This window comes from Myotis daubentonii, chromosome 1, assembly GCF_963259705.1.
Source record: "Myotis daubentonii chromosome 1, mMyoDau2.1, whole genome shotgun sequence".
Lineage (NCBI taxonomy): Eukaryota > Metazoa > Chordata > Mammalia > Chiroptera > Vespertilionidae > Myotis > Myotis daubentonii.
In genome coordinates this window covers 8,618,689-8,644,269 of record NC_081840.1, presented here as the reverse complement: position 1 = coordinate 8,644,269, position 25,581 = coordinate 8,618,689, and the positions used below count along the sequence as shown (strand labels likewise).

Below are 25,581 nucleotides of genomic sequence, written 5' to 3'. Positions count from 1 at the left end.
TACTTATAACAGTATTAGCTTCTAATTATTGAGCATTCACTATGGGTGAGGCTCTGTATTAAATGATTTTTATATTTTTTTTTAATTTAATGTTTATAACAACTCTAAAAGGCTAGAGCCAGGGGGGTGGGCAAACTTTTTGACTCGAGGACCACAATGGGTTCTTAAACTGGACCGGAGGGCCGGAACAAAAGCATGGATGGAGTGTTTGTGTGATCTAATATAAATTCAAAGTAAACATCATTACATAAAAGGGTACGGTCTTTTTTTTTTTTTTTTTTTTTAGTTTTATTCATTTCAAATGGGCCTGATCCAGCCCGCGGGCTGTAGTTTGCCCACGGCTGGGCTAGACTCTAATCCTCATTTTACAAATGAGGAAATGAGGTTCCGTTAGCAGGCCAAGATTACATGGGACTTTAGATTTTTTTGCTTACCTCTGAAAATTAAACCTTTTCATTACCTTGGATTTTTATAATTATTTCAAGTATTTATTTAAAGCCAAATAATGGTTTCTAAATAAAATTTTAAACCTTTCCCTATTGTTTTCAGTCATTTATTTATTTAAAAAATAATAACAATTCCTAACGGGTTTGGCTCAGTGAATAGAGCATCGGCCCTTGGACTGAGGTTCTGGGTGTGATTCCAGCCAAGGGCATGGACCTTGATTGCAGGCTCGATCCCTTGTGTAGGAGGCAACCAAGTGATGTGTCTTTCTCACATCGATGTTTCTCTTTCTCTCCCCCTCTCTTCCACTCTCTCTAAAAATTAATTCTAAAAAATAAGAAAATGTTAATGATGATGGCGAAACGGCATACTGGGGGAAAAAATAAAACAAAAAAATTAAGTATTAACGGAGCCAGAAAGAGAGGCAGGACAGGGGGAAGGAAGGGAAGGGAAGGGAAGGGAAGAGAAGAAAAGCGTGTCACCAGAAATGAAGAGGGAACTCAAAGCCAAAAAGGGACCTAATGTGTGGTTTCCCGCAGGATTTGAGGCTCGGGCATAGGCTATCTAGGCAGAGGGATGATTTTAATTCCCAAACCTTGGCAGAAGATGTGGCTGCCTCCTACTTCGTGTTAGGACATTGGAACTGAGACTGTTAAGCCATAAAGAGGGGATTAGGAAAACTGGACGTATCGCCACCCAAAGAGGAGCTGGGGAGCTGATCGTTTCCATGGGACTCAGAGTGGAGAAAAAGAATCTTCGGTAAAAGACCCAAACCCCAAGGCTGAGCAACACCAGGGAGTACCCACCAGGTGCAGGAACCTGAAGCTGAGAAATGATTGTAACCCCAGAGAACCAGCACGAGCTAGGATAAAACCCTTCTTAGGATATTTGCGTAAGCCAGGTAATGTGGACTTCCATGGAAAAAAATTAATCTTCACTGAACATGAATGGAGGGAAAGAATGGTAAAGCTATGCAAGAAAATGATCCAGCAGAAGAGAGGACCGATAGGCACAGGAAGTAGAAAATTTTAATCTCCAAGAACTTGTCATAATAGAAAAATTCAAAAGACATTAAAAAATCAGCATACACAAAACTTTTAAAGAGGTAAATGGAGATATATGAACCATAATGACAGGAAAAAAACACTTTTCATAGAGGCTTATATGAAAAACAGAACCAAATACAATTTATGTAAATGAAGGCTATAGATGTTTTTTTTTGGGGGGGGGTGAAACCTTTATTGTGTTGATGTATATTCCTTATATACCTAATTTGTTGAGATTTTTTTTTATCATGAATGAATGTTGAATTTTGATGAATGCTTTTTCTGCGTCTGTTGAGGTGATCAACAATTTTTATTCTTCATTCTGTTAACATGGTAAATCACATTAAAGACCCCGAGTGGCCAAAGCAATATTGAGAAAGAACAAAGCTGGAGGCATCACACTTTCTGATTTCAAACTATATTACAAAGCTATGTTAATGAAAACATACTGACTTAAAAACAGACAGACCAGTGGAATAGAATAGAGAGCCCAGAATTAAACCCATGCATATCTAGTCAGCTAATCTTTGACAAGGGAGCCAGGAATGTACAATAGGGAAATAATCTCTTTATTAAATGCTGTTGCATGTGAATAAAACTGGACCCGTACGTACATCACTCACAAAAATGGACTAAAGACTAAATGTGAGACTTGAAAGCATAACATTCCTAGAAGAAAACTAAGAGGAGAAGCTCTTTGACATTGGTCTTGTTAATGATTTGTTTTAAAATGACACCCAAAGTATCATTTATGCACAGGCAATAAAAGAAAAAGTAAATATGTGGGACTACATCAAACTAAAAAGCTTCTGCACAAAAAAAAAAAAAAAAAACAGGATGAAAAGGCAATCTATGGAATGGGAAAAAATATTTGCAAACATGTACCTGATAAGGAGTTAATATCTAAAAAATATACTGAACTCTTATCGAATGACGAAAAAACAACAAATAATTCAATTAAATGGGCAAAGAACCTGAATATAGACATTTCCCCAAAGAAGTCACAAATGGCCAACATGAAAAGGTGTTCAACATTGCTAACCATCAGAGAAGTACAAATCAAAACCACAGTGAGATATTGCCTCACAGCTGTTGGAATGACTATTATCTAAAAGACAAGATAACAAAAGTTGCTGAGGATGGGGAGAGGAGTAGGAATATAACTTGGTTGGGCCACTATGGGAAGCAGTATGTAAGTTCCTCAAAAATTAAAAATAGAACTACCATATGATCCAGTAATCTCTACCCTTCAGTTTCTCTGTTGAGTTATCCAACTCAGGGTGACCAGCACTAACCAAATGAACTTTACATGCATTGGAGAACCTGGCTGAGGAATAAGGGGTGGAGAGGAGCAATACTTTTGTGAGAAATTTGGAGAAAATATTTGCAAAGTTAATGTTTTCTAATAACTATTAAAGTTAACTCTATATTAACTGTATTCACAGCCATTATGCAGTCTTGATAATAGATTCTGTATTAGCCAATCATTATTAAATTGATTAAAACTTTTATGATTTAACTAGTGGCCCAGTACATGAAATTCATGCACTTGGGGGTGGGGGCGTACATCAGCCTGGCCTGCACCCTCTCCAATCTGGGACCCCTTAGGTGATGTCCAACTGCTGGTTTAGGGATCAGGCCTAAACCGGCAGTCGGACATCCCTCCCGCAATCTGGGACTAGTGGCTCCTAACCGCTCACTTGCCTGACTGCTGATTACTCCTAACCACTCTGCCTGCCGGCCTGATTGCCCCAAACTGCCCCCCTTTCTGGCCTGATCATCCCTAACTGCACCCACCCCCCCCCCGCCGGTCAGCTCCCCCCCAAATGTCCCCCTTGCCGGCCTGATCACCCGGCCTGCACCCTCTCCAATCTGGGACCCCTCAGGGGATGTCCAACTGCTGGTTTAGGGATTGGGCCTAAACTGGCAGTCAGACATCTCTCTCGCAATCCGGGACCGCTCACCTGCCTGCCTGCCTGATTGCTCCTAACCACTCTGCCTGCTGGCCTGCTTGCCCCCAACTGCCCCCCACCAGCCTGCTTGACCCCTACTGCCCCCCCCCCACCAGCCTGCTCGCCCCCAGCTGCCTCTGCCTCGGCCCCGCCACCATGGCTTTGTCTGGAAGGACGTCCAGAAGGTCTCCCGGTCTAATTAGCATATCACCCTTTGATTGGTGTAGATGGTAACCATTAGCTTTGTTTCTATAGGTGCTCATACACTTGAAGTACCACTACTGAAAGTAATTGTTGGAAACCCAAATTTGTTGGATGTTAAAGTTAAAGGCTCTTTTGATAATACTGATAGATACGGAATGGAAATTTCTGCAGCTAGCAAAACTTTCCTTCAAGTAAGATTTCCTTTAATTACAGAGAAATCATTAATTAGAGAGAATGTAGCATGTAAGCTAGGAAAAGAAGAGTTAGGGTTAGGGTTTAAAAGAAGGAGCTCGGAAAATACCACCTGAATTCGATCTCATTTCCGGTACTTTCTATGTGAACTTGAGAAAGTTACTTTGCTGTAGTTAAGTTTCCTTGTTTATAAAATAGAGAAGATAATAATAATACCTACCTCGTAAGGTTGTTTTGGGAATTAAATGTGATGATTCGAGTAGGGAATCTAAAGAAGAGAATGTTCAATCACTTTGAGCCTACAGTATTTCCCCCTAAAATTGGGAAAGTGTTATATATACACTTTCGAAAATTTGCTCCTATCACTTAACTATGTTTTAATCCTTGAGTCAATAAATTTTTTTCTACATATTCTAAAGTTTTTTTTTATCATGAAAACATTAACATGTAGACAAAAGTAGAATTTCCATCTATCTTTTGCACTCGAATTAGTCAAGATTTTGCTAGTTTTATCATCCCTGTCTAATTTTTTGTTTAGATTCTGACATTTGTAAACAAATAGCAAACATGTCATTTCACTCCTATATGCTTCAATATACATCTCTAAAAATCTGTGTATTATCTCTCACATAATCACAATGCCATCATCATCCCTAAAACTTTTAAAACTGAAATTTTGTCTTATAAGTCCTATAAAACTTGGTCTATAATCAAATTTTCCCAACTCTCTCAAAAAATTTTATAGTTGGTTTGTTTGAATTGAGATCCACATAGTATATAATTACTTTATCTCTTAAGTTTTTTTTTTAGTTGAAAAGTACTATTCCATTTTCTTCCCCTGCCACTGAATTTGTGGCAACTGGGTCAAACGTGTTATAGAATGTCCAACATTCTGGCTTTTTCTGTTTGCTTCCTTGTCTCTTATTTAACTTGTGCTTCCCTGCCACCCCCAAATTTCCTTTAATGGTATAATTCTGCTTACATCTGGTTCAATGTGTTTGGGCAAAAATTCATTAAAAATACATCAATTTTAATGGCTACAGAATATGGGAATAGAAGCAAAACTACCACTACCAGAGTTTACTACATCACTGGAGTTATTAGTATGTCTGCATTCTTAAAATTCCAAAAATATTTTAAATGTCAAATAGAATTTATCAAATTTTATTGGATGTTTAATATTGTTCCAGGTTCAAATATACTTATTGTGCATAAATTCCTACTAAAAACAAGATCTGTGAGAAATACAGTGATTGCTAAGTGGGTAACTTTTTTTTTCAAAATGTATGTCAAATCTGAGTTATTTTATTCATATCATCAAAGCAAATATCCAGGTGCCCCTCAGTGACTGGGGGAAGCCCCATCAATGTGAGTTGGATGTGACTGTGCTGTTTCTTTAGTAAGGCCTTCCTGAGTCTTGCTCATTTCCAAAAGTTGTCCATTTCCAATTAGATTGGAATGTTTTTCTTCCAGGAAAACAACGTTATGTTTTCTGTTATGAATTATTCTGAAACAGATCTTTTTGTCAAACTTATCACTCTATTTCTGTTGTGTGTTTTTTTCTTTTTCTATTACTTTCCTATATTCTTTAGTTGGTTTCTGTGTTATTTTGCTAGAGCTACCATAACAAAATACCACAGACTGAGTGGTTTAAACACCACAAATTTATTTTCCCAGGGTTCTGGAGGCTAGAAGTCCAAGTTCAAGGTGTCAGCAGGGCTGGTTTCGTCTAAGGCCGCCTCGCATTTTCCCTGTGTCTTCACATCATCTCTGTGTGTGTCTCTGTTCAAATTTCCTTTTGGTGTAAGGACACCCATCCTGTGGAAGTAGGACCGATGCTAATGACCTCATTCTAACTCAGTTACCTCTTTCAAGGGCCTGTCTCCAAATGCAGTCACATTCTGAGATGCGAGGGGTTAAGACATCAGCATGTGAACTTTGAGTGGGCCTCGTGCAGCCTATAACAGTTCCTTTAAATAACCTTCCGTTCTTTGGATATTTCCAGGGTTCAACGTCGTTGGCACTTATTGTCTGGGGAGCCTCGACTGACTGCTTTGTTACAACGTTTATACCAACATTGAAAAGCAGCTGCAGTTATCTCAAGTCTATGCGCCACAAACCTAGCACCATTATCTCAAGGGACGACTGGCTCGAAGGATTTTACACAGGCAGTCGGGATTTTAATATGATCAAAATTTTGCCGGTAAAAAACAAAAAAATACTAGAAAACCCTAAGCCGGTGGTTTTAAGAATACCAGTGATGTGTTACTTCTGTGTGGTTGGCTAGCCATCCAGTCTTAGCGTTTCTTTCTTAAGATGCTCACTCTCCAGGTATTTTTCAGTCCTCCTGTCACTTGAAGGATGTGATTATTATTTATTTCTGAAATGTAAAAACTTTCTGATATAATTACTTTTCTTGGTAACTTAGTTTCATCATTATGAACATCATTTATGTATATTAATAGTGGCATAATCTTAGGATTTTGCAAAATATGAAGTTATTTGCCCTTATTTTGACCCATCCTGAGTGTGTGTGTGTATATATATATGTGTGTGTGTGTGTGTGTGTGTGTAATATATATGCTCCATTTCAATGTAGTAACAATTTTAATTTTTGCCTTGTCAGAATCTGTGACTTTATTTTTTTTATCTTTTTAAAATATAAATGATTACTCTTCTATCTAGCTTACTACTTATAATTTTTTTGACAAAAAAAGCAAATAACCAAACTTGAAGAATTATTTACTAAATATGTCACTAAGACTTTTTATAAGATGTTTAAACTACAGTGGGGCCTTGACTTACGAGTTTAATTTGTTCCGAGACGGAGCTCGTTAAGGAGCTCGTTAACTCAAATTACTCTATCAACTCAATGCAAAAAATCAGCGGAGAGACAGCTGGTATCTCAAAAAACTCGTTAGTCGGGACACTCGTAAGTCAAGGCCCCACTGTATTTTGCATTGACTTAATGGCCACTGTTTTAGGTACTAAAAAGTTTTTAACTTATTTACAAGGTTCACATTATATTGCCATGGACTAGGGTTGTTGAAATTCCAGAAAATACTGATTGGGAGTGTAGGGTGAATAGAAATTTACTTTCATACCTGGAACCAAAAGCAAATTTGCTTTGAATGCTTTTCTGGAAAGTTAAGATATTTAAATTGAAGACATAGTAAATAATGAGTTATACATTTTCTTTGTTTAATCACCTGCAGGTAAACTACAGGCCTCCATCTAATATGGGAGTTGCTATTCCACTTACAGATAATTTTTATCATGCAGATCCTAGCAAACCCATACCAAGAAATCTATTTCCCAAGTCAAAGGTAAGTAAATTTTTTTACAACTAAACTAGTATTTATTTGAATTCAAGAAATCATTGAGTAAAATTACAGTTGAACATAGCTACAGGGATTAAATGGAAAGGTGCATTTAGTACAATGCTCCATCTGCTCTCGATGGTGTTGATGATGATGATGATGATGGTAATGATGGTGATGATGGTGATGGTGGTGATAGTGATGATGATGATGATGATGGTGATGATGATGGTAGAGATGATGGTGATGATGGTGGTAATAGTGATGATGACGATGGTGGTAGAGATGATGGTGATGATGGTGGTGATAGTGATGATGATAATGGTGGTGGTGATGATGGTGATAGTGATGGTGGTGGTAGTGATGATGGTGATGATGATGGTGGTAGTGATGATGGTGGTGATGATGGTGATAATGATGGTGGTGGTGATTAATGGTGCTAGTGGTGGTGATGATAGTGGTGATAATGATGATAATTAATACTACTACTGCTGCTACCCATTTCTCCTACTACTACTTTAGTTCCTTTCATTTTACTGCTATTCCTGTATATGGTTTTAGAATCAAAGACTCTAAAGAGGTCAGAGAACAAAATAGATTTTTTTTTAAAACAACACACACACCAACCTTGCCTTATGTAGTTTACTTTTTTTATGGAATACAATAAATAAAATAAATGAATAAAATATGTAAAATTGTAATAAGTACAAAGAAAAAAATAAGCCAAGGGATAAGGCAGGGGGATGAGGATGAGTAATGTGGAGATGGGAATTACAACTCTAAACAGAGTGGTTAAGGAGGGCTTTGCAATGAATGTAACATTTAAGCAAAAACCTAAGAACAGTGATGGAGTGTGCCGTGTCGTATCTGACAGAAGAGCATTCTAGACAGACGAATTGTTTGAAACTGCAAAGGCCCAGAGTTGGAAATATGCCTGACATATTTGAGGAACAAAGAGCATTCCAGGATGAGGAGGCCAGTGCGGCTTGAGCAGATCGACCTGGGGGAAATCAGGTCCTACGTAATGCCACGGCCAAGTCACAGACGACCTTATAAATCATTGTAAGAATCTGGCTTATATTCTGTGAGATGGGAAGACAATGGAGAGTTTTTAACAAAAGAAGCCATTTTATGTCATGTGTGTGTGTGTGTGTGTGTGTGTGTGAGAGAGAGAGAGAGAGAGAGAGAGAGAGAGAGAGAGAGAGAGAGTTCATGAATGGATATGAATATCTGTTTGTACAAATAAATAGGCAGGTAGGTGCATTTTTCTAGAGAGAGATTCCACCGGCATCTATACAATTTCCTCAAGAAGCTACCCTATAAAGTAAGTGTCCTCTAGTCTCTACCCAGTTCACTCCACACTCCAGAGAGGGAGAGTGCTGCTGGGTTGTTTTCCAGGCAGAACCTCTCCAAGAGTGTAAATGTGCCTATGTTGGGACAAGAACTCTCCTTTGCTATGGACACCATGCTTGTCCCTGTGCTGGAGATGTGCGATGGGTCTGGGGGCTCTTCTCATTTGAGAAAAGATGCTCTCATCCCATTTAGCCCATTTGAAATTCTAATGGGAGCCAAGGAGAGGTCAGGTGTGAAGACTCCTATGTTGCTCTCTTCTGTATCCTTAGTACCAAGAGCAGTGCCAGGCATGGGGAACGCTTACAAATTGTTGAACAAACTAATAATACACATTCACATACATATTGTTACACGTACATACAACATGAGGAGGTTGACTTCCTATTGAATCTTGGATTTCAAGATAAGCTCTACTCCAGGCGATGAGCAACTATAATACTAAGTTCTTCACTTCCAGTTTCTCAAAGATACTAGTAAACCTTGTATCACTAGAGTTAAGCCTCGTCTATTGAAATATGACCTTACTGTATTTACATGGGAATCTTTTTTTAAAAATATATATTTTATTGATTTTTTTTTTTTTACAGAGAGGAAGGGAGAAGGATAGAGAGTTAGAAACATCGATGAGAGAGAAACATCGATCAGTTGCCTCCTGCACACCTCCCGCTGAGGGAGTGCCCGCAACCAAGGTACATGCCCTTGACCGGAATCGAACCCGGGACCCTTCAGTCCGCAGGCCGATGCTCTATCCACTGAGCCAAACCGGATAGGGCTTACATGGGAATCTTTAGGGGTTTTATCAGGTTTGGGGCGGAGGAGAGTTGAATAAGAAATGTATTTAATATACACCTAAGTAGATGAGAGTTTTTATACATCTTTTGAAATTCAACAAATGTTCATTTCAGCATTTCCAGTGTTATGAGGTGCTGTGCAGACATTCTCTGAGGACACAGCAATAAACATGATAAGCATGATACCTTTATGGATCTACACTCTAATGGGGGGAGAACGGGCATTAAAGAAAAAGTTACACAAACTAAATAGCATTCCGTATCCAGGGCAGTGTTTGTGAGCAGCATGGCCCTGCATACCCGGAACCAGAATCACCTGGGAATATTTCTAAAAACACAGCTTTCTCATTCTCACCACATAGCTACTGAATCAGAAACGATGGGGTGTAGTCCTGAAATCTGAATTAAAAAAAAAATCTCCCAGTTGATCCTTACCCTAAAGTTTAAGATAGACATATAGTGGAGACACACAAAACACACATGACGACTGTGGTCCAGGGATGCCTAACCTAGTCTGAGGGAACCAGACTAAAGATGAGTAGGGTTAACCAAGCAAGGGGAGATGAGGAGGAGTGTAGAGGGTAAAGGGAAGACAAAGAGCATTCCAGGATGAGGCAATACCACACAGAGTTGGGGAAGGGCTCAGTGACTTTGCTCAACAGTATTAGTTAAAAGGCAAATCAAAACCACCATGAGACATCATCTCACACCCATTAGGAAAGTGATCACAATTTATTACTGGCAAGCAACTAGTGATACTTGGGATCAAATTACAAAGGGGAGGGGGGAGACAAAATTCAGAAAGACTTATTACTATTGGACTTTTCCCCCTTTCTCGGGCACTTTCTTTACTCAAGGGACAAATATTTATTGAAGTTTTACTCAGTTTATAGAAATCCTGCCACAGGAAAAAAAGTCAACCTGTATTAATTCTATTTGCAGAAATCTGGTAAATTCAAACAGTGTGCCAATAAGTCTAATCGGAAGCAGTGTAATTGCACAAAGGATCAGAAGCTTTCATATGCTGTTGCTTTCTCAGATTGCAGAGAAAAGGTAAGGTCATTTTTAATTACCTGAAGACAGAATGCTTTCATATTGCTTAGATTTTTTTAAATATATTTTTATTGATTAAGATATTACATATGTGTCCTTATCCCCACGTTACCCCCTACCCCCCCCGACCCCCCCGCTCATGCCCTCACCCCCCCGTTGTCCGTGTCCATTGGTTAGGCCTATATGCTTGCATATAAGTCCTTTGGTTGATCTTTCCCCCCCTACCCCCACCCTCCCCTACCTTCCCTCCAAGGCCCGACAGTTCAATCAATGCCTCTCCGTCTCTGGATCAGTCCCTGTTCATCAGTTTATGTTGTTCATTATATTCCACAAATGAGTTAGATCATGTGGTATTTATCCTTCTCTGAGTGGCTTATTTCACTTAGCATAATGCTCTCCAGTTCCATCCATGCTGTGGCAAATGGTAAGAGTTCCTTTTTCTTCTTTCTCTTCTTAAAGGATACCTTTCAGCATTTCATATAATGCTGGTTTGGTGGTGATGAACTCCTTTAGCTTTTTCTTATCTGTGAAGCTCTTTATCTGACCTTCAGTTCTGAATGATAGCTTTGCTGGATAAAGTAATCTTGGTTGTAGGTTCTTGGCATTCATCACTTTGGATATTTCTTGCCACTCCCTTCTGGCCTGCAAAGTTTCTGTTGAGAAATCAGCTGACAGTCGTATGGGTACTCCCTTGTAGGTAACTGACTTTTTTTCTCTTGCTGCTTTTAAGATTCTCTCTTTGTCTTTTGCTCTTGGCATTTTAATTATGATGTGTCTTGGTGTGGTCCTCTTTGGATTCCTTTTGTTTGGGGTTCTCTGTGCTTCCTGAACTTGTAAGTCTATTTCTTTCACCAGGTAGGGGAAGTTTTCTGTCATTATTTCTTCAAATAGGTTTTCAATATCTTGCCCTCTCTCTTCTTCTGGTACCCCTATAATTCTGATGTTGGTACGCTTGAAGTTGTCCCAGAGGCTCCTTAGACTATCTTCATATTTTTGGATTCTTTTTTCTTTTTTCTTCTTTGGTTGGGTATTTTTTGTTTCTTTGTATTTCAAATCTTTGACTTGATTCTTGGGATCCTCTTGTCTGCTGTTGGATCTCTGTATATTATTTTTTTATCTCAGTCAGTGTATGCTTAATTTCTAGTTGGTCTTTTTTCATATCCTCCAGGGTCTCACTAAATTTATTGGCGGTTTCCATAAAATTCTTGAAAAACCTTGTAAACGTGGTTTTGAACTCTATATCCAGTCGTTTGCTTTCCTCCATTTCTGTCATTGGTGACCTGTTTCTTTGTCTCCGCATTTTTTATGCTTTGCTGTGTCGGTAGAGTGGTTTTGTGTGCTAGGTGTCCTATAGGGCCCAGTGGCTCAGCCTCCCCAGTTACCTGAGGTGGACACTCTTGGTGCACCCCCTTGTGGGCTGTGTGCACAGTCTTGTAGTTAAGCCTTGATTGTTGTAGGTATCACTGGTAGGAATTGACCTCCAGGCCAATTGGCAGTGAGAATCAGCTGTGTCTGCAGTGGGAGAACTTCTGTGCTGAAGACACCCTTCTGGGGCAAGACTTGCTTCAGTGGGGCTTTGGTGCTCACTGAGTCTGCCCCCTGAGTGTGTCCCTTATGGATTTGAGGAGTTGTAATCTGGATAGTCCCACTGTGACCACTGGGTACGCTGGCTCTTGGATCTAAGGAGGTGCTAATTTAGTCTCTGCCTGAGGCTACCCAGTAGGAGCTACGAAAAGATCTGCAGATTCCCCTTCCTTTTTTGGGGTTTGGAGGTGCCCAAATGAAGCCCAGCTGTGAAGCAATGCAAGCTGCTGTGGGGCCTTGGGCCTTCTCTTGGAAGTTCTGGGTCTGTCTGGCCCAGCTGTAATTTGTTAGGTAATTTTCAGGTTGCAAAGGGCCAGGGCATTCATATGCAAAAGCCTCTGCACAGCCTGGGTGGGGCGGGGTCTCAGGGAATCAACAGGGCAGAGCAAGCAGCTATGGCTGATCCTCGGCCCTGCCCTAAGGGGCCGCGCGTCTGGGTGTCCCGGTAATTTAATTGCTGCAAGCACCTCTGAGGGAAAGCTGCCCTCAAGTTCCGAGTTCTGCCTGCTTCCAGACAGTTCAGTTTCTCCCTGTATGAGACCTGGGTCCCCAGAGACTTCCTGGAACTGGAGTTCAGAGCAGTCGGGAGCTTGTGACTCCCTCCTGATTCAAAAAGACAGCCACATCCTCAGGTACCAGCCCCTTTCTGCGCGCGCTCGAGCCTCCGTACCTTTGCACTTTACTTCCACAGCTCCTGAGTCTCAGAGTGCTTTTCTCTTTCCTGTTAGTTGTAGAATTTCCATTCAGCCAGCCTTCCTGTAGTTCTGGATGATGCCCGTTTTGTCTTTTTGTTGTATTTTTGAAGTTGTTGTAGGAGGCAGCAATTTTGGTGTTTACCTATGCCGCCATCTTGGTTTCTCCCCTTGCTTAGATTTTTTGAAATGTGCATTTTAGTTACATATGAAAACTATGACATAGAAATAATGTCTTCTTATGATATAGAACTAAATGTGATACAGAGCTAAAAAGATCTGGATTTAATTGTCCTCACACAAGTTAATTAACATCACCTGTAAAATAGAACAATACTTGCTCTGCCCTGTCCATTTCACAGGTTCTTATAAATATACCCATTCATATCTACATGAAAACAATTTGTAACTTATCAAACACCCCATCCACTACATTACAGCGAACATTGATTCATTCAAAAATATTTGTATATCAGGTCTTGGACAATAGAAGTTGAAACCCTTATTGTCAAGAAATTCAGTCTGGTAGTGGTAACAAAATACATCCTATCTAATAAAAGAGAAACATGGTAATTGGCATACGACCGCTACCCTTCCCATTGGCTAATCAGGGCGATATGCAAATTAACTGCCAGCCAAGATGGCGGCCGGCAGCCAGGCAGCTTGAAACTAACATGAGGCTTGCTTGCTTCAGTGACGGAGGACTCCAACGTTCCCCGCCTGCCACTGCCGGCTTCTGAGCTGCAACTCTAAGCAACTATGTAACAAATATAGAAACTAAACAAAACCCCAGAAACCTGCTTTAGTCCGCCGGGCTTCAGCCAGCAGGATTGCAACATTGTAAGCAAAGGCCAGAAACCTACTTTTAGCAGCGGAGGCCTAAGAGCTGGAGCCAAGCCTCAAAGCTAAAGCTGGCCAAGAATAAAAAAAAAAAAGAAAGAAAAAAAGGAGCGGTTGGGAGCTTCAGTCACCCCTAGCCTGAAAACAGCCCTCAGCCCCTCACCCACAATGGCCAGGCACCCCAGTGGGGACCCCCACCCTGAAGGGTGTGTGACCAGCTGCAAACAGCCATCATCCCCTCACCCAGGCTGGCCAGGCACCCCAGTGAGGACCCCCACCCTGATCCAGGACACCCTTCAGGGCAAACCAGCCGGCCCCACCCGTGCACCAGGCCTCTACCCTATATAGTAAAAGGGTAATATGCCTCCCAGCTCCGGGATCAGCGGAGCCGCAAGGCCTCCCAGCACCAGGATCAGCGTGACAGGGGGCAGCGCCCAAACCCCCTGATCGCCCTGCAGCTCTGTGTGTGACAGGGGCCGGGGCCACAACCTCCCTATCCACCCTGCTCTGTTCGTGACAGGGGAAGGCGCCCCAATCCCCTGATCAGCCCTGCTCTGTGCTTGATAGGGGGGAGCTCCCCAACTCCCTGATCGCCCTGCGGCTCTGTGTGTGACAGGATGCGGCGCCCCAACCCCTGATCGGCCCTGCTCTGTGGGTGATAGAGGGCGGCTCCCCAACCCCCTGATGGGCCCTGCTCTGTGTGTGTCAGGGGGCAGCGCCCCAACCCCCTGATGGGCCCTGCTCTGTGCGTGACAGGGGGCAGCGCCCCAATCCCCTGATGGGCCCTGCTCTGTGCGTGACAGGGGGTGGCGCCTCAACCTCCCCATCGACCCTGCCTTGAGTGTGACGGGGGACGGTGCCCCAACCCCCCAATCGGCCCTACCCTGAGCGTGACTGAGGGTGGCATCACAACCTCCCGATCACCCTGCTCTGTGCATGACAGGGGGCGGCGCCCTAACTCCCCAATCGGCCCTGCTCTGAGCCCGACCAGGGGCTGCATCTAGGGATTGGGCCTGCCCTCTGCCACCCGGGAGCAGGCCTAAGCCAGCAGGTTGTTATCTCCCGAGGGGTCCCAGACTGGGAGAGGGCACAGGCCGGGCTGAGGGACCCCCCCTCCGCCCCAAGTGCACAAATTTTTGTGCACCTGGCCTCTAGTCCTATATAATAAAAGGTTAATATACAAATCGACTGAATGGCAGAATAATTGGTCGCTATGACATGCACTGACCACCAGAAGGCAGATGCTCAATGCAGGACCTGCCCCCTGGTGGTCGGTGCACTCCCACAGCCAGAGCACTATTCAGCCAGAAACCTGGCTCACAACTGGCAAGCACAGCAGCGGTGGCGGGAGCCTCTCCGGCCTCCACAGCAGCACTAAGAATGTCCAGCTTTAAAAATGTCCAGTGCTTAGGCCGAGTGGGCCTAAGCCATCAGCTGGACATCCCCCGAGGGCTCCCAGACTGCGGAGAGGGTGCAGGACGGGCTGAGGGACTCCCTTGCATTCACGAATTTCGTGCACCAGGCCTCTAGTGACAGTATAATACGTTGATGAAGAGGATGGGTTGTCTCAAATATTTCCTTCTGTTAGTCTCAAAGCATTCAAAGATGTATCAAGTTCATGTTGGTGTTTGCATTAGCTAAGTTCAGTGTGTACTTAGTAGTGCTTTCAAGTAGATCTACTTCAAATGTCTTGTAAGACTATATATATTTTTTAAGTGATTTATCTTTACATGTAATAAAATATATAGCATTATATTAAGTGAATTATCTCAAAATGGGCATAGGGTCACAATCAATAAATTATGAGTGCTGATGTTACATACCTCTACAACTCCCCCCTTGCTGAATTACAATAATAATTCTCAAGCATTTACTGTCTACTAAACACTGCTCTGAGCTGTCACCATGATTTCATTTGAAGAACAGCAAAGCCAGGTAATTTGCCAAAGGTCACATCATTCATATGTGATCAAGTTAGATTTGAACTCTGACTCCAGAGCCTGAGTAAATAAAATCCCCAAGAAGGGGGAAAAGTCCAATAATAATAAGTCTTTCTGAATTTTGTCTCCTTGCTTTGTAAGCTGCTTACCAGTAATAAATTGTGATAGCTACCCTAATGGGTATGAAATGGTGCCTCCTGGTGGTTTTGATTTGTCGTTCGCTAATAACTAATAATGTTGAGCACAGTTACTGAACCCTTCCCCATCTCTGCCCTTTGTGCATGGTATTTGACTGACAGGGAGAGAGGTATGAGGGAGCCAGACAGTATCCAGGCAATGCAGCGTCTTATGGGATATAGGTTAGTCAAAAAGTCGAGTCCTGTGAAAAAGGCCCATAGAAAGTTATGAATTTTGTTAGCACATGTTTGCATATTACTTTTGGAGTTCACATTGATTCTGCTGTATATAAGAATCCCACTTCATTTAGAGTAGCCGAACTCTTGGGAATGTAGCTATGCGTTCTTTACCAGGAAATAAAATTAGTATTGAAGGTTCCAAATTTACATTCATTCTTGGCACATTTGTCTTTTAGGTTCCTCGTTTTAAGTTTCCAGTTCTGCAATATCCAATTATTTTGAATGTTTACAGTGAGGATGGACACTTCCCAATGGAAACTCCATATCTGGTTACTGTGATGGAAGTGAATGGGAGGAAACACTGGGAAATCAGTAGGGTTTGCTTCTTTTCTATAATTATTTTTATCTTATAAGTGGTGTTGTTATTACCTAGATAAGTGGTTTACAAGAACTGCACAAAAGACAGCCAGGAGATCTTTGGAAAAGAATTTGAATCAGTTGACACATTGCTGTTCATTCTACTTCTATTATCTTCCACTTATTTCATCATCACTTCCAGTGACCTAGACTCTATGGCATAAAAGCATTTTTGAAGAATTTAAATGTGGAATATTTGAAATCTCTTTTGTAGATTTGTAGCAAAAATGATTGATTGGACTTCTGCTACATGTTGGCCTAAGTGTCCCCGTTCACAGGAGACTACAAAAGGTGTTGCCAGATAATCTATTGGATGTATCTTCTAATTATATAAGGAAATTTCTTAAAGATTTTATGGTAAAATAATTGGAAAGATACTGAAAAATTTTGAAATAAGAATGAAATTTTCCACAGTTCAATTTTACCTCAAATATATAGGCTTTTGTTGCATGTTTTGTGATTGTTTATGTATGAATACTTTAAGGCGATCAAGTGATAGATCAATAGAGTTAAATGAAATTTTGATCAGTCATTAATGTTACCAAATATCAAGACTTTTGATATTCAGTGAGTCTTACTCTACCCAACATATGCATTTTTGGAATGAAAAATTAATAAAGAAAACTAAATATTTTGCTTTAACTAACATCCCATTCTCTATAGTATGCTGGAAACTGCTATTACCAACTTTTGAGCACTGATTCTTAAGCCTTCAAGCATTTTGAATACTGGTTGTTAAACCACTGGTAGCTTGAAATTAGCTATGGTGAGAGTATTTACACCACAGCAATTGGCAAATGCTACAATCATAGCTTTTTTTTCTCTTTAGATCCTGCAATTTCTAACTCCAACACTACACATCTGGGTTTAGAAAGAACTATAAGAAAGGCAGGAATAACTGATAACTTTTATGGGAAAAGGTTTCAGACGAGATCGGGCGCATTCAGGGTGGTATGGCCGTAGACGGAAAAGGTTTCAATTATCCTATTGTGAAACTTTCCAGCCACCTTATTTTAAATCACTTACCAACCACTAAGGCAGTGGTTCTCAACCTTCCTCATGCCGCAACCCTTTAACACAGTTCCTCATGTTGTAGTGACCCCCAATTTCACTGTTACAAGTTGAACATAATTAAAGCATAGTGATTAATCACAAAAACAAGATGTAATTATATATGTGTTTTCCGATGGTCTTAGGCGACCCTGTGAAAGGGTCGTTCAACCCCCCAGAGGGGTCGCGACCCACAGGTTGAGAACCGCTGCACTAAGGTGATGCTGAAGTTATCTCATTGCCAAAGACACAAAGTATGTGCAGGTTAGGACTGGTCATGAGCATGGAGCTGGAAAGAAAGGTCAGCCTAAATTTAGGTGATCAGAGGTCTTGTCTGTTTCAATAATGCCACTGAAAAGATGTAATGCAAGATATGAGGCCTAATCTCCGTAAATGTGTACTCCACAAAGTCAAATAGAACTAAAAACACAGGATAGCTTGGTCATGTCATGGAGTGAAATCTTTTATTGTATCTCAATGTCTGTAACAAGTTTTATACAAAGTGGGAAAATAGCATACGTGGGCCTAAAATATATTCATGTACTTTTAGAACACAGTGTACCAGGAAATGTAATGAGACTGAAAAATTACTTAGAATCTAGTCTTCATGTTCCAGTATATAATCCTGTAGGCCTCAACTTAAGCATAAAGGTAAGTTGGCAGCATTTTTGTTTTTCTTGTTTTGAGTTTAAATAAAATGTATATGTCTAGCCCTGGCCAGGTAGCTCAGTTGGTTAGAGCATCATCCCAATACTCCACGGTATGGGTTGAATCCCTGGTTAGTGTACATACAAAAGTAAACAGTTCCTCATGTTGTGACCCAACCATAAAATTATTTTCGTTGCTACTTCATAACTGTAATGTTGCTACTGTTATGAATCGTCATGTAAATATCTGATAGGCAGGATGGTCTTAGGCGACCCCTGTGAAAGGGTCGTTTGACCGCCAAAGCCGTCGCGACCCACAGGTTGAGAACCACTGGTCTAAACTAAGATTGGTCTTAGTTTTAACATATATGGATAAACAGCATCCTTAAAGTATATGGAGAGTGGAAACAGCATCCTTAAAGTATATGGAGAATGTTTATTTTTTCTCCATTCCCTTCGATGTTATTATTTCTAAAGGTATCTGAAAGTTGAATTTAGCATTAACTTATGATTTTTTGAGCTGATAGACAAGACCAATACGTTATCTATCAAGGTGGAGCAGCAGGGTGTTTCCAAAAGTTAGGGGGAAATGGGCTCTGGCTCCAGCTGCCTATTCAGACACATGAAGTTGGTATGATCTAAGTAACTGTTGAGACAGCCAATAAAAGTTAGGGGACCTATTAAAACCATGAATATGAGGATTAGCTCAATGTATGCGTCGAGGCCATGTTGGGTTTCATATCTCTGTTTCTTCATTCTAAAAGTGCAGGAGCAGTGACTTGATCCCTCTGTTTCAAACTCTTGTCCTTCTCCCTCCATTTTTATTTTGCAAATACAGTATATGCTCAGAGCCTTCAGGGGACTGGAATTTTTAATGCAGCATCTGTGGGGAAAGGGGCCCCGGCGTATACTTTTACTTAAAGGGACATACATGTCGATGCTGCTAATGACCGGGTATGTTTATTCCACAGGGCTCCGAGCTTTTCCACTTCAGAGTGTCCGTTGTGCCAGGAGTCACTTTTTGTAACTTAGTTGAAGAATTTCAGGTACGGTGAATACACAGGCATCCAGTGGAGTGATGGCTGAGGAAATAACAGGGCAGGCATCTGTCCAAAAGACACTGGAGAGTAAAAATGGCAGGATCTGTGTGCGGACAGGGCCTGGAGACAGGGGACCTGAAGAACGGTGCTGACGTTGTCAAAGATGGTGTAGCTAGGGCGCACGACAGGTGGCAGGACCCATCAATGCTGGGTCATTGTAATAAGCATCTGTATTTATTTTTGTTCCCTCTCCACCTGCCATATTTATCTAGGTTTTCTGACTTTTAATGTCCTTCCTCTCACCCTCACCCTCCCATAGTCCCATGCGTCTGTAACAATTACAGTTTCCAGTGCTCCCCTGCCTCTGGGTAGGTGCATTGTAAGAGTAAAGTGTTGAATCTTCCCAAAGCTGTCAAGGTCTAAAGAGCGTGGAACCAAAGTCAGCCTCCCCAAATCACCCTAGGACAGTGACGGCGAACCTTTTGAGCTCGGCGTGTCAGCATTTTGAAAAACCCTGACTTCACTCTGGTGCCGTGTCACATATAGAAATTTTTTTTGATATTTGCAACCATAGTAAAACAAAGATGTATATTTTTTATATTTGTTTTATATATTTAAATGCCATTTAACAAAGAAAAATCAACCCAAAAAGATGAGTTCGCGTGTCACCTCTGACACACGTGTCACAGGTTCGCCATCACTGCCCTATGATGCGCAATGATTCGTTTTTGCTCACTCATACAATGACATCTGCCGCCTGTGGGGAATGGGAAGGAATGAGGATTTGATTGCATCGCTTGACTACTCATTCATTGCCAAATACTGATGCCACATTATCAATAACAAAATCAGCCTTCCGCCGACCCCCACCTCCTTTCCTTTCTCTGTCCTGGCCCTGCCCCAAGCCCAGCCTCAGCGACGAATCTCAGACCTGCGGTGCTGAGAGGCCATGGCAGCAGTGCGGACGCCCAAGATCCTGAGAGAAAACCCACCCCACCAGAGAGGAAATAGGAAATAGGATCTATGAAGCACGTCGGAGGAAATCCCATGATTTTCCTCTTTCTCTTCTCACCTCTTTGTTCCAAAGGCAGCCCCAGGTTCAGGGAACAGCACAATAGTACAGGGGACCACGAGGGAGCTTAGCCAACACCGAAGAAGCAGAACAGAGGGATGGAGGGGAAGACGGATTCATTACAGTCTTCCCTCTGATGTCCCCTAGCCTTAGCACAGAAAAGAAAGGTCACTTTTGCAATTACACGTAGCACACGATTGTCTTTCCCATTGGCTGCAGACCAGGTCTTTCTTAATAAAACTAAATATCCAATCTCCTCTGATGGCCCAGCTCAGGAGAGATTTTTCTTACCTTGGAGTGCCGTAATGAAGACCACCTTCAAAATCTAACATTTTTCTCTCAAATCCCCAACAATTCCAGTACCATTGGATACATAATCGGAGCTCTACAGTACCACAGGAGATGGTGAAGCCAGTTAATCCATTATGAGGACGATAATTATCTTTCCAGATTAGAAAGGGGTTTCTCACTGCTTTCCACACCACTTGGCCAAATCTACCTTTTAAATTGTGTTGCTTATGACACCTACTTCTGCTACCAGTGTTCAAGATTCTTTTAGTTGCATAAAGCAACCTCACTTTTTTTTTTTTTTTTTTTTTAGACAGGCTGGTAGTTAAGATTACTCTGGCAGTGTATTGCGCCCACATGGGCTGACAGCTTGAAAAGGAGGCTGATAGAGTGGTTTATGTATGCAACGTGAGGCAATGAAGCTCGCAGTGGCAATATTGGAAGTGGACTGGACATGGTGAATCTGAAAGGCATTGTGGGAGAACTGACGGCAGATAGGGTCTGTTTCTGAGGAAACAGCTACTCCTTGGGTCCCTGGGAGGATGGTGGTACCTTTCACTTGCGTTTCACCCCTATCGATCCTTTTTCTGTGCTAACCCGATTAGCATTTCCCCACATTCCCCACTGTTCTAGTTCCACTCAACTCCACTTCCTTCTGCCTCAAAAGATGATCTTGCTTCCGACCTCACCCAGAAAGCATACGCCACTGGGCTGGAAGCACCTTCGTCTCCACAGGCGCCCGCTTCTGCATCTCGCAGGCATGGAACCCATTCTTATCCAGAGCTCAGAGGAAAAGGCGCCTCTGTGCCACTCTGTCAGTCATCCCATCTCTCCTCCAGGAACTTGCCTACTAATTATCCGTTCAGGCAGAGAAACCATTTTGAATACAGAGAAACGTTTCTCTATTTTAGCTCGCAGATAGAGGATTTTCTAAAGAGAGGACAGACAGCTGGAATGTTCCTTCTGCTCCTTCTCTTCCAGGAGCTCACTTATTGGTTGAGAGCCTGCTCAGGAAGCGCCTTCCCTGACGTGTCCTGGCCCTGTTCCCACGGCACTGGGCTTGGTCCTCCAGAACCCTTGGTCCTCCAGGAAGTTGTCCCGCCGCCTGTGGTGCTATCTGCCTCCTCTGCCCCTAAAGACACAGGATAAAGGCATCGGACGATAAGGAGAATTCTTCTTTCCTGTCTATTGTGTGCAAGTTCCTACTTAACCAAATTATCAAGAGACTGTTTCCAAGCTCTGTGGCTGCTGAAATAAGTCTGGGCAGAATTTTGCTAAATGCCTACTAGTGTCCCCACCGTGTGGGAACCATAAAGTTCGGTGTTTTGAATTATTAGATTCAGAAAGCTTAAAGACTTTGCTTTTTTCTGTTGCAGATTTACGTCGATGAAGTGCCGCTGCAATTTCCAGGACACACACTTATAGCCATCGCCACCGCTGTGGTGCTGGTGTGCTTAATTTATGCAACATTTATGTTTCGAATACGTACTGTAAACCCAAGTGAAAGATACCGGAAATTCATTATAAGAAACAAACAGAACTTATCAAATATCAGTACCACTCAGTTGCCTAAATTATGAAAATCTGAAGAGTGAATTTAAGATTACCTTCATTTTCTCTTTACTTTCTTGCTTTATTAGACAATTCCTAGAACAATGTATTTACCTGTTAATAGAAAAACTAGATAAAAGACTACAGAATTGGCGTTCAAACTCAAAATTGCCATCTGTCAATGTGTTTGCCATTTTGTTCTCTTATTTTAAACCCATCGAAAATTGTTCTGTCAACCCTTCTATCAAGGATTTTTCCTTGAGAGCCTTAGAAAAATATGAAATGATAACCATCTCCGGGTGAGTTGGGTTTTCTGTATTTTCCGGCTTTTGTTGACTGGAACCCATTCTGTGGGATCTGAACGCCCGAGCCTTGCTCTCTCCGCGGGGAGTAGGAGCGGCCCGCGGGCCTGCCGGGGTATGACAGGTGGTGCAGGAGTCTAACCTGCAGGTGAGCTTTCAGAGCATCGTGAGAATTAAAGTCGGAGCCAGTTGGGTTTCTCAAAGCAATTTCACAAGCCGATTGTAGTACTGGCGAGAGGGGAACATGACCTCCATCTCAGGGGTGTTGGAAGGACACGGCGTCTGGGCGCGTATTGCTTTACAAACCTCCACGCAGCGTGTATAGAATTCCAAAGATGAACCTCTGTGTGCTGTCCGACTGCCTGTTCCCAAGCTGTCAGAAGATGGCCGTCCCTTCCGGGAGCAGTCACGCTCCTGGAGAAGCTCAGGAGCAGCAGCACCGGAGGAGAGGCGGGGATCTAGCCCAGGAGAGCCAGTTCTGAGAGCTGGAAATCATGGCTGTGCTGTACGTCATGAAAGTTCTTTGGAGAAGTCTGGGAGCGAGGCAGACACAAGAATGAGACTCGGCAGTCAGGCATCTGCGGTGTGGCCCTGCATTGCCACCTAGCACGGTGCCGGTCGGTCGGTCCGGTCCCCGAGAAGCCCAGCTGCAGCCTCAGCTGGCACACTGAGTACAGCATCACTATTCCAATGAACTGAGATCATGTTACGTTCTTCAGCCTTTGATCAAACATCTCAGAGCTCCCAGCCCATAAAATATTTCCCCAGAGAGCTGACCAGAAAATGAACACATTTCTGTAACTTGCAAGTCCATGGTGTAACTCTTTTCTGTCCTGATTATGCTTAACACCCTCCCATTTATTTTGCGTCGGAATCCACCATTCGACTAAGAATGGGGCCCAGGAGGGATTTTGAGATTTAGCCTGCAAGGGAGGCACATGGGGACGTGGCAAAGGTTTCCCCGAAAGAAGCATTTTTTTTTTTTACTTTTTTATTATTATTATTATTATTTTTTTTTTTTTTTTTTTACTCAATGTCTCCCCATTCACAATACAGACCAGGCAAAGAGCCTGAGCTGAGGTGTGTATGGGATAAGTTTACTCTGCCTCCTATTTCTGTACAGTCAGTGTAAGAACACAGCCTGTGGCCCCGAAAGAAGCATTTGAATGTTATTTGGCTGGCCGAGTGTATAGTCAGCTTTTGCAGCGGCAGCGCCCTTCCAGTCTCAGTTCTCAGTGGGGGTGACAATAAATGTGTTTCTTGCTCACCGGTCCGTGGGTTGGCCTTGGCAGGCCTGTTCCAGGCAGGTCTGTCCCACATGTTCGCCCTCTGGAACACGGGCTGAAGGGCAGCAGTCACCTGGCAGCTCTTCTCCTGGACCAGGACCAGACACCAGACCCAGCCAAACCATCTGACCAGTCTGAAGCAAGGGATGCACATCATGTCCCATTAGCCAAATCAAATCACGCTGCCCCTTGCCCTGTGCCAGTGGGACAGGGATGTGTACTACTCTCACTCCAAATATCAAGTTTTTAGGATCCCACTCTTACCTGGATGCTTTCATAGCTATTGCCCCGTGACCAACTCCACAATTTAGTGACATAATAACCATTTTATTGGCTCAAGATGTTGTAGTCTGGGCTGAGCTTAGCAGCCTGGTTCTTCTGGTCTTGCCAAGAGTCACTTGCACATGGCCTTCAGCAGGCAGGGGCTGGGCTCCACTGAGCACCTGGTGTCTGAGCTTCTTTCTCTATGTGGTCTCAGGGCCTCTCCCTTCTCAAAAGACCAACCCACATGGCCTCCCTATGTAGCTTCTTTATCAGGGCAGCTGGAGCCCTTATCAAGGCTCCTAAAAATGCAAAAGAGGGAGCTGCCACACTTCCGCCTAGTGCCAGCACAATGTTACCTACACCCTGCTGGCTAAAGGACGTCTAGCCCAGAGTCAAGGGGAGAGGACTATGCATGATCATGACTATTGACAGGCGAGGTTGGTTCATTGAAGGCCACCAGTGCAACAGACTGTCAGAAACCACCTGCTCCTCAAGCCCAGGCTCCTTTGTATGCTGGGGCTTCCTAACTCCCCTATCTGGCTCCTCAGCTGGTTTGACTGGAGTAGCTGTGGGCTGGCCAGGCATCTGTCTCCCCACATGGCTTCTCCATGGAGGTCGCTTAAGCTGACTTACAGACTTGTGCTGTCATCGCAAGTGGACTTCCTACGTGGAAGTTGGCTTCCAAAACACAAACATGGGAGCTGCCTGATCTTCTTTAATATTTGGACAAGGTGCCGAAACCAGTTTGGCTCAGTGGATAGAGCGTCGGCCTGCGGACTGAAAGGTCCCAGGTTCGATTCCGGTCAAGGGCATGTACCTGGGTTGCAGGCACATCCCCAGTAGGAGATGTGCAGGAGGCAGCTGATCGATGTTCCTCTCTCATCGATGTTTCTGGCTCTCTATCTCTCTTCCTTCCTCTCTGTAAAAAATCAATAAAATATATTTTAAAAAAATATATTTGGACAAGGAAGTCTCCGAATGTCTCTTCTGCTTCATTCTATTGGTCAAGGTGTCCCGACGCCAGCCCAGATTCAAAGGGAGGAGAAATACACTCCGTCTCTTTGGAGTGGCAAGGTGACACTGCAAAAGAGCCGATGGGGCCCTAGCCAGTTTGGCTCCAGTGGATAGAGCAGTGATGGCGAACCTATAACACACATGTCAGAGGTGACATGCGAACTCATTTTTTTGGTTGATTTTTCTTTGTAAAATGGCATTTAAATATATAAAATAAATATCAAAAATATGCCTTTGTTTTACTATGGTTGCAAATATCAAAAAATTTCTATATGTGACACGGCACCAGAGTTAAGCTAGGGTTTTTCAAAATGCTGACACGCCGAGCTCAAAAGGTTCGCCATCACTGGGATAGAGCATCAGCCTGCAGACAGAAGGGTCCCAGGTTCGATTCCGGCCAAGGGCACATACCTGGGTTGCAGGCTTGATCCCCAGTGTGGGGCATGCAGGAGGAAGCCAATCGATGATTCTCTCTCATCATTGATGTTTCTATCTCTCTCTCCCTCCCCCTTCCTCTCTGAAATCAATAAAAATATATATATTTTTTAAAGAGATCCTATGGGTCAGAAGGAATTGTTGCAGTCATCTTTGGAAATGTAACCTGCCACTTTGATGTTCACCAAAGAAATCTACTTGGGCTGTGGACTCAACTAGCAATCTACTTCGGAGATCCACACTATCAGTTTTGCACCAGCTCATCATCGTCTCAGCTTTTGACCACCAGGCAATGAAAGCTTCATTCCAAAGGATCACAAAATAGCTCTGACCAAGACTATTTTGTATAGACTGATGATTTTGAAATTTGAGTTTGTCAGCACCATCAGAAGCCACCATTCAAACCTGAAGAACCAACATTTCTCTTTCAGTATCCGCCTCCCTCCTC

The 25,581-nt window shown here is 42.7% G+C and overlaps 1 protein-coding gene and 1 non-coding gene across 2 annotated transcripts in view; one reads left to right on the top strand and one right to left on the bottom strand.

The window, feature by feature from the left end:
- The window catches only part of CATSPERB (cation channel sperm associated auxiliary subunit beta), an 88,327-nt gene extending 65,670 nt beyond the window's left edge, over nucleotides 1-22,657 (top strand). Inside the window, exons 19-26 of the mRNA XM_059663011.1 lie at nucleotides 3,698-3,837; nucleotides 5,844-6,041; nucleotides 7,054-7,164; nucleotides 10,245-10,355; nucleotides 16,004-16,139; nucleotides 17,785-17,885; nucleotides 18,853-18,927; nucleotides 21,658-22,657. Coding sequence (XP_059518994.1) covers nucleotides 3,698-3,837; nucleotides 5,844-6,041; nucleotides 7,054-7,164; nucleotides 10,245-10,355; nucleotides 16,004-16,139; nucleotides 17,785-17,885; nucleotides 18,853-18,927; nucleotides 21,658-21,861 — 1,076 coding nt within the window. The 3' untranslated portion in view covers nucleotides 21,862-22,657. The remainder of the gene's footprint in view (nucleotides 1-3,697; nucleotides 3,838-5,843; nucleotides 6,042-7,053; nucleotides 7,165-10,244; nucleotides 10,356-16,003; nucleotides 16,140-17,784; nucleotides 17,886-18,852; nucleotides 18,928-21,657) is intronic.
- Nucleotides 22,658-23,165: 508 nt separating this feature from the next.
- Nucleotides 23,166-23,295, bottom strand: LOC132224971 (small nucleolar RNA SNORA51). Its single transcript, XR_009450775.1, has one exon. It is a non-coding gene; the product is annotated as a small nucleolar RNA SNORA51 (small nucleolar RNA).
- Between the last annotated feature and the right edge of the window lie 2,286 nt (nucleotides 23,296-25,581).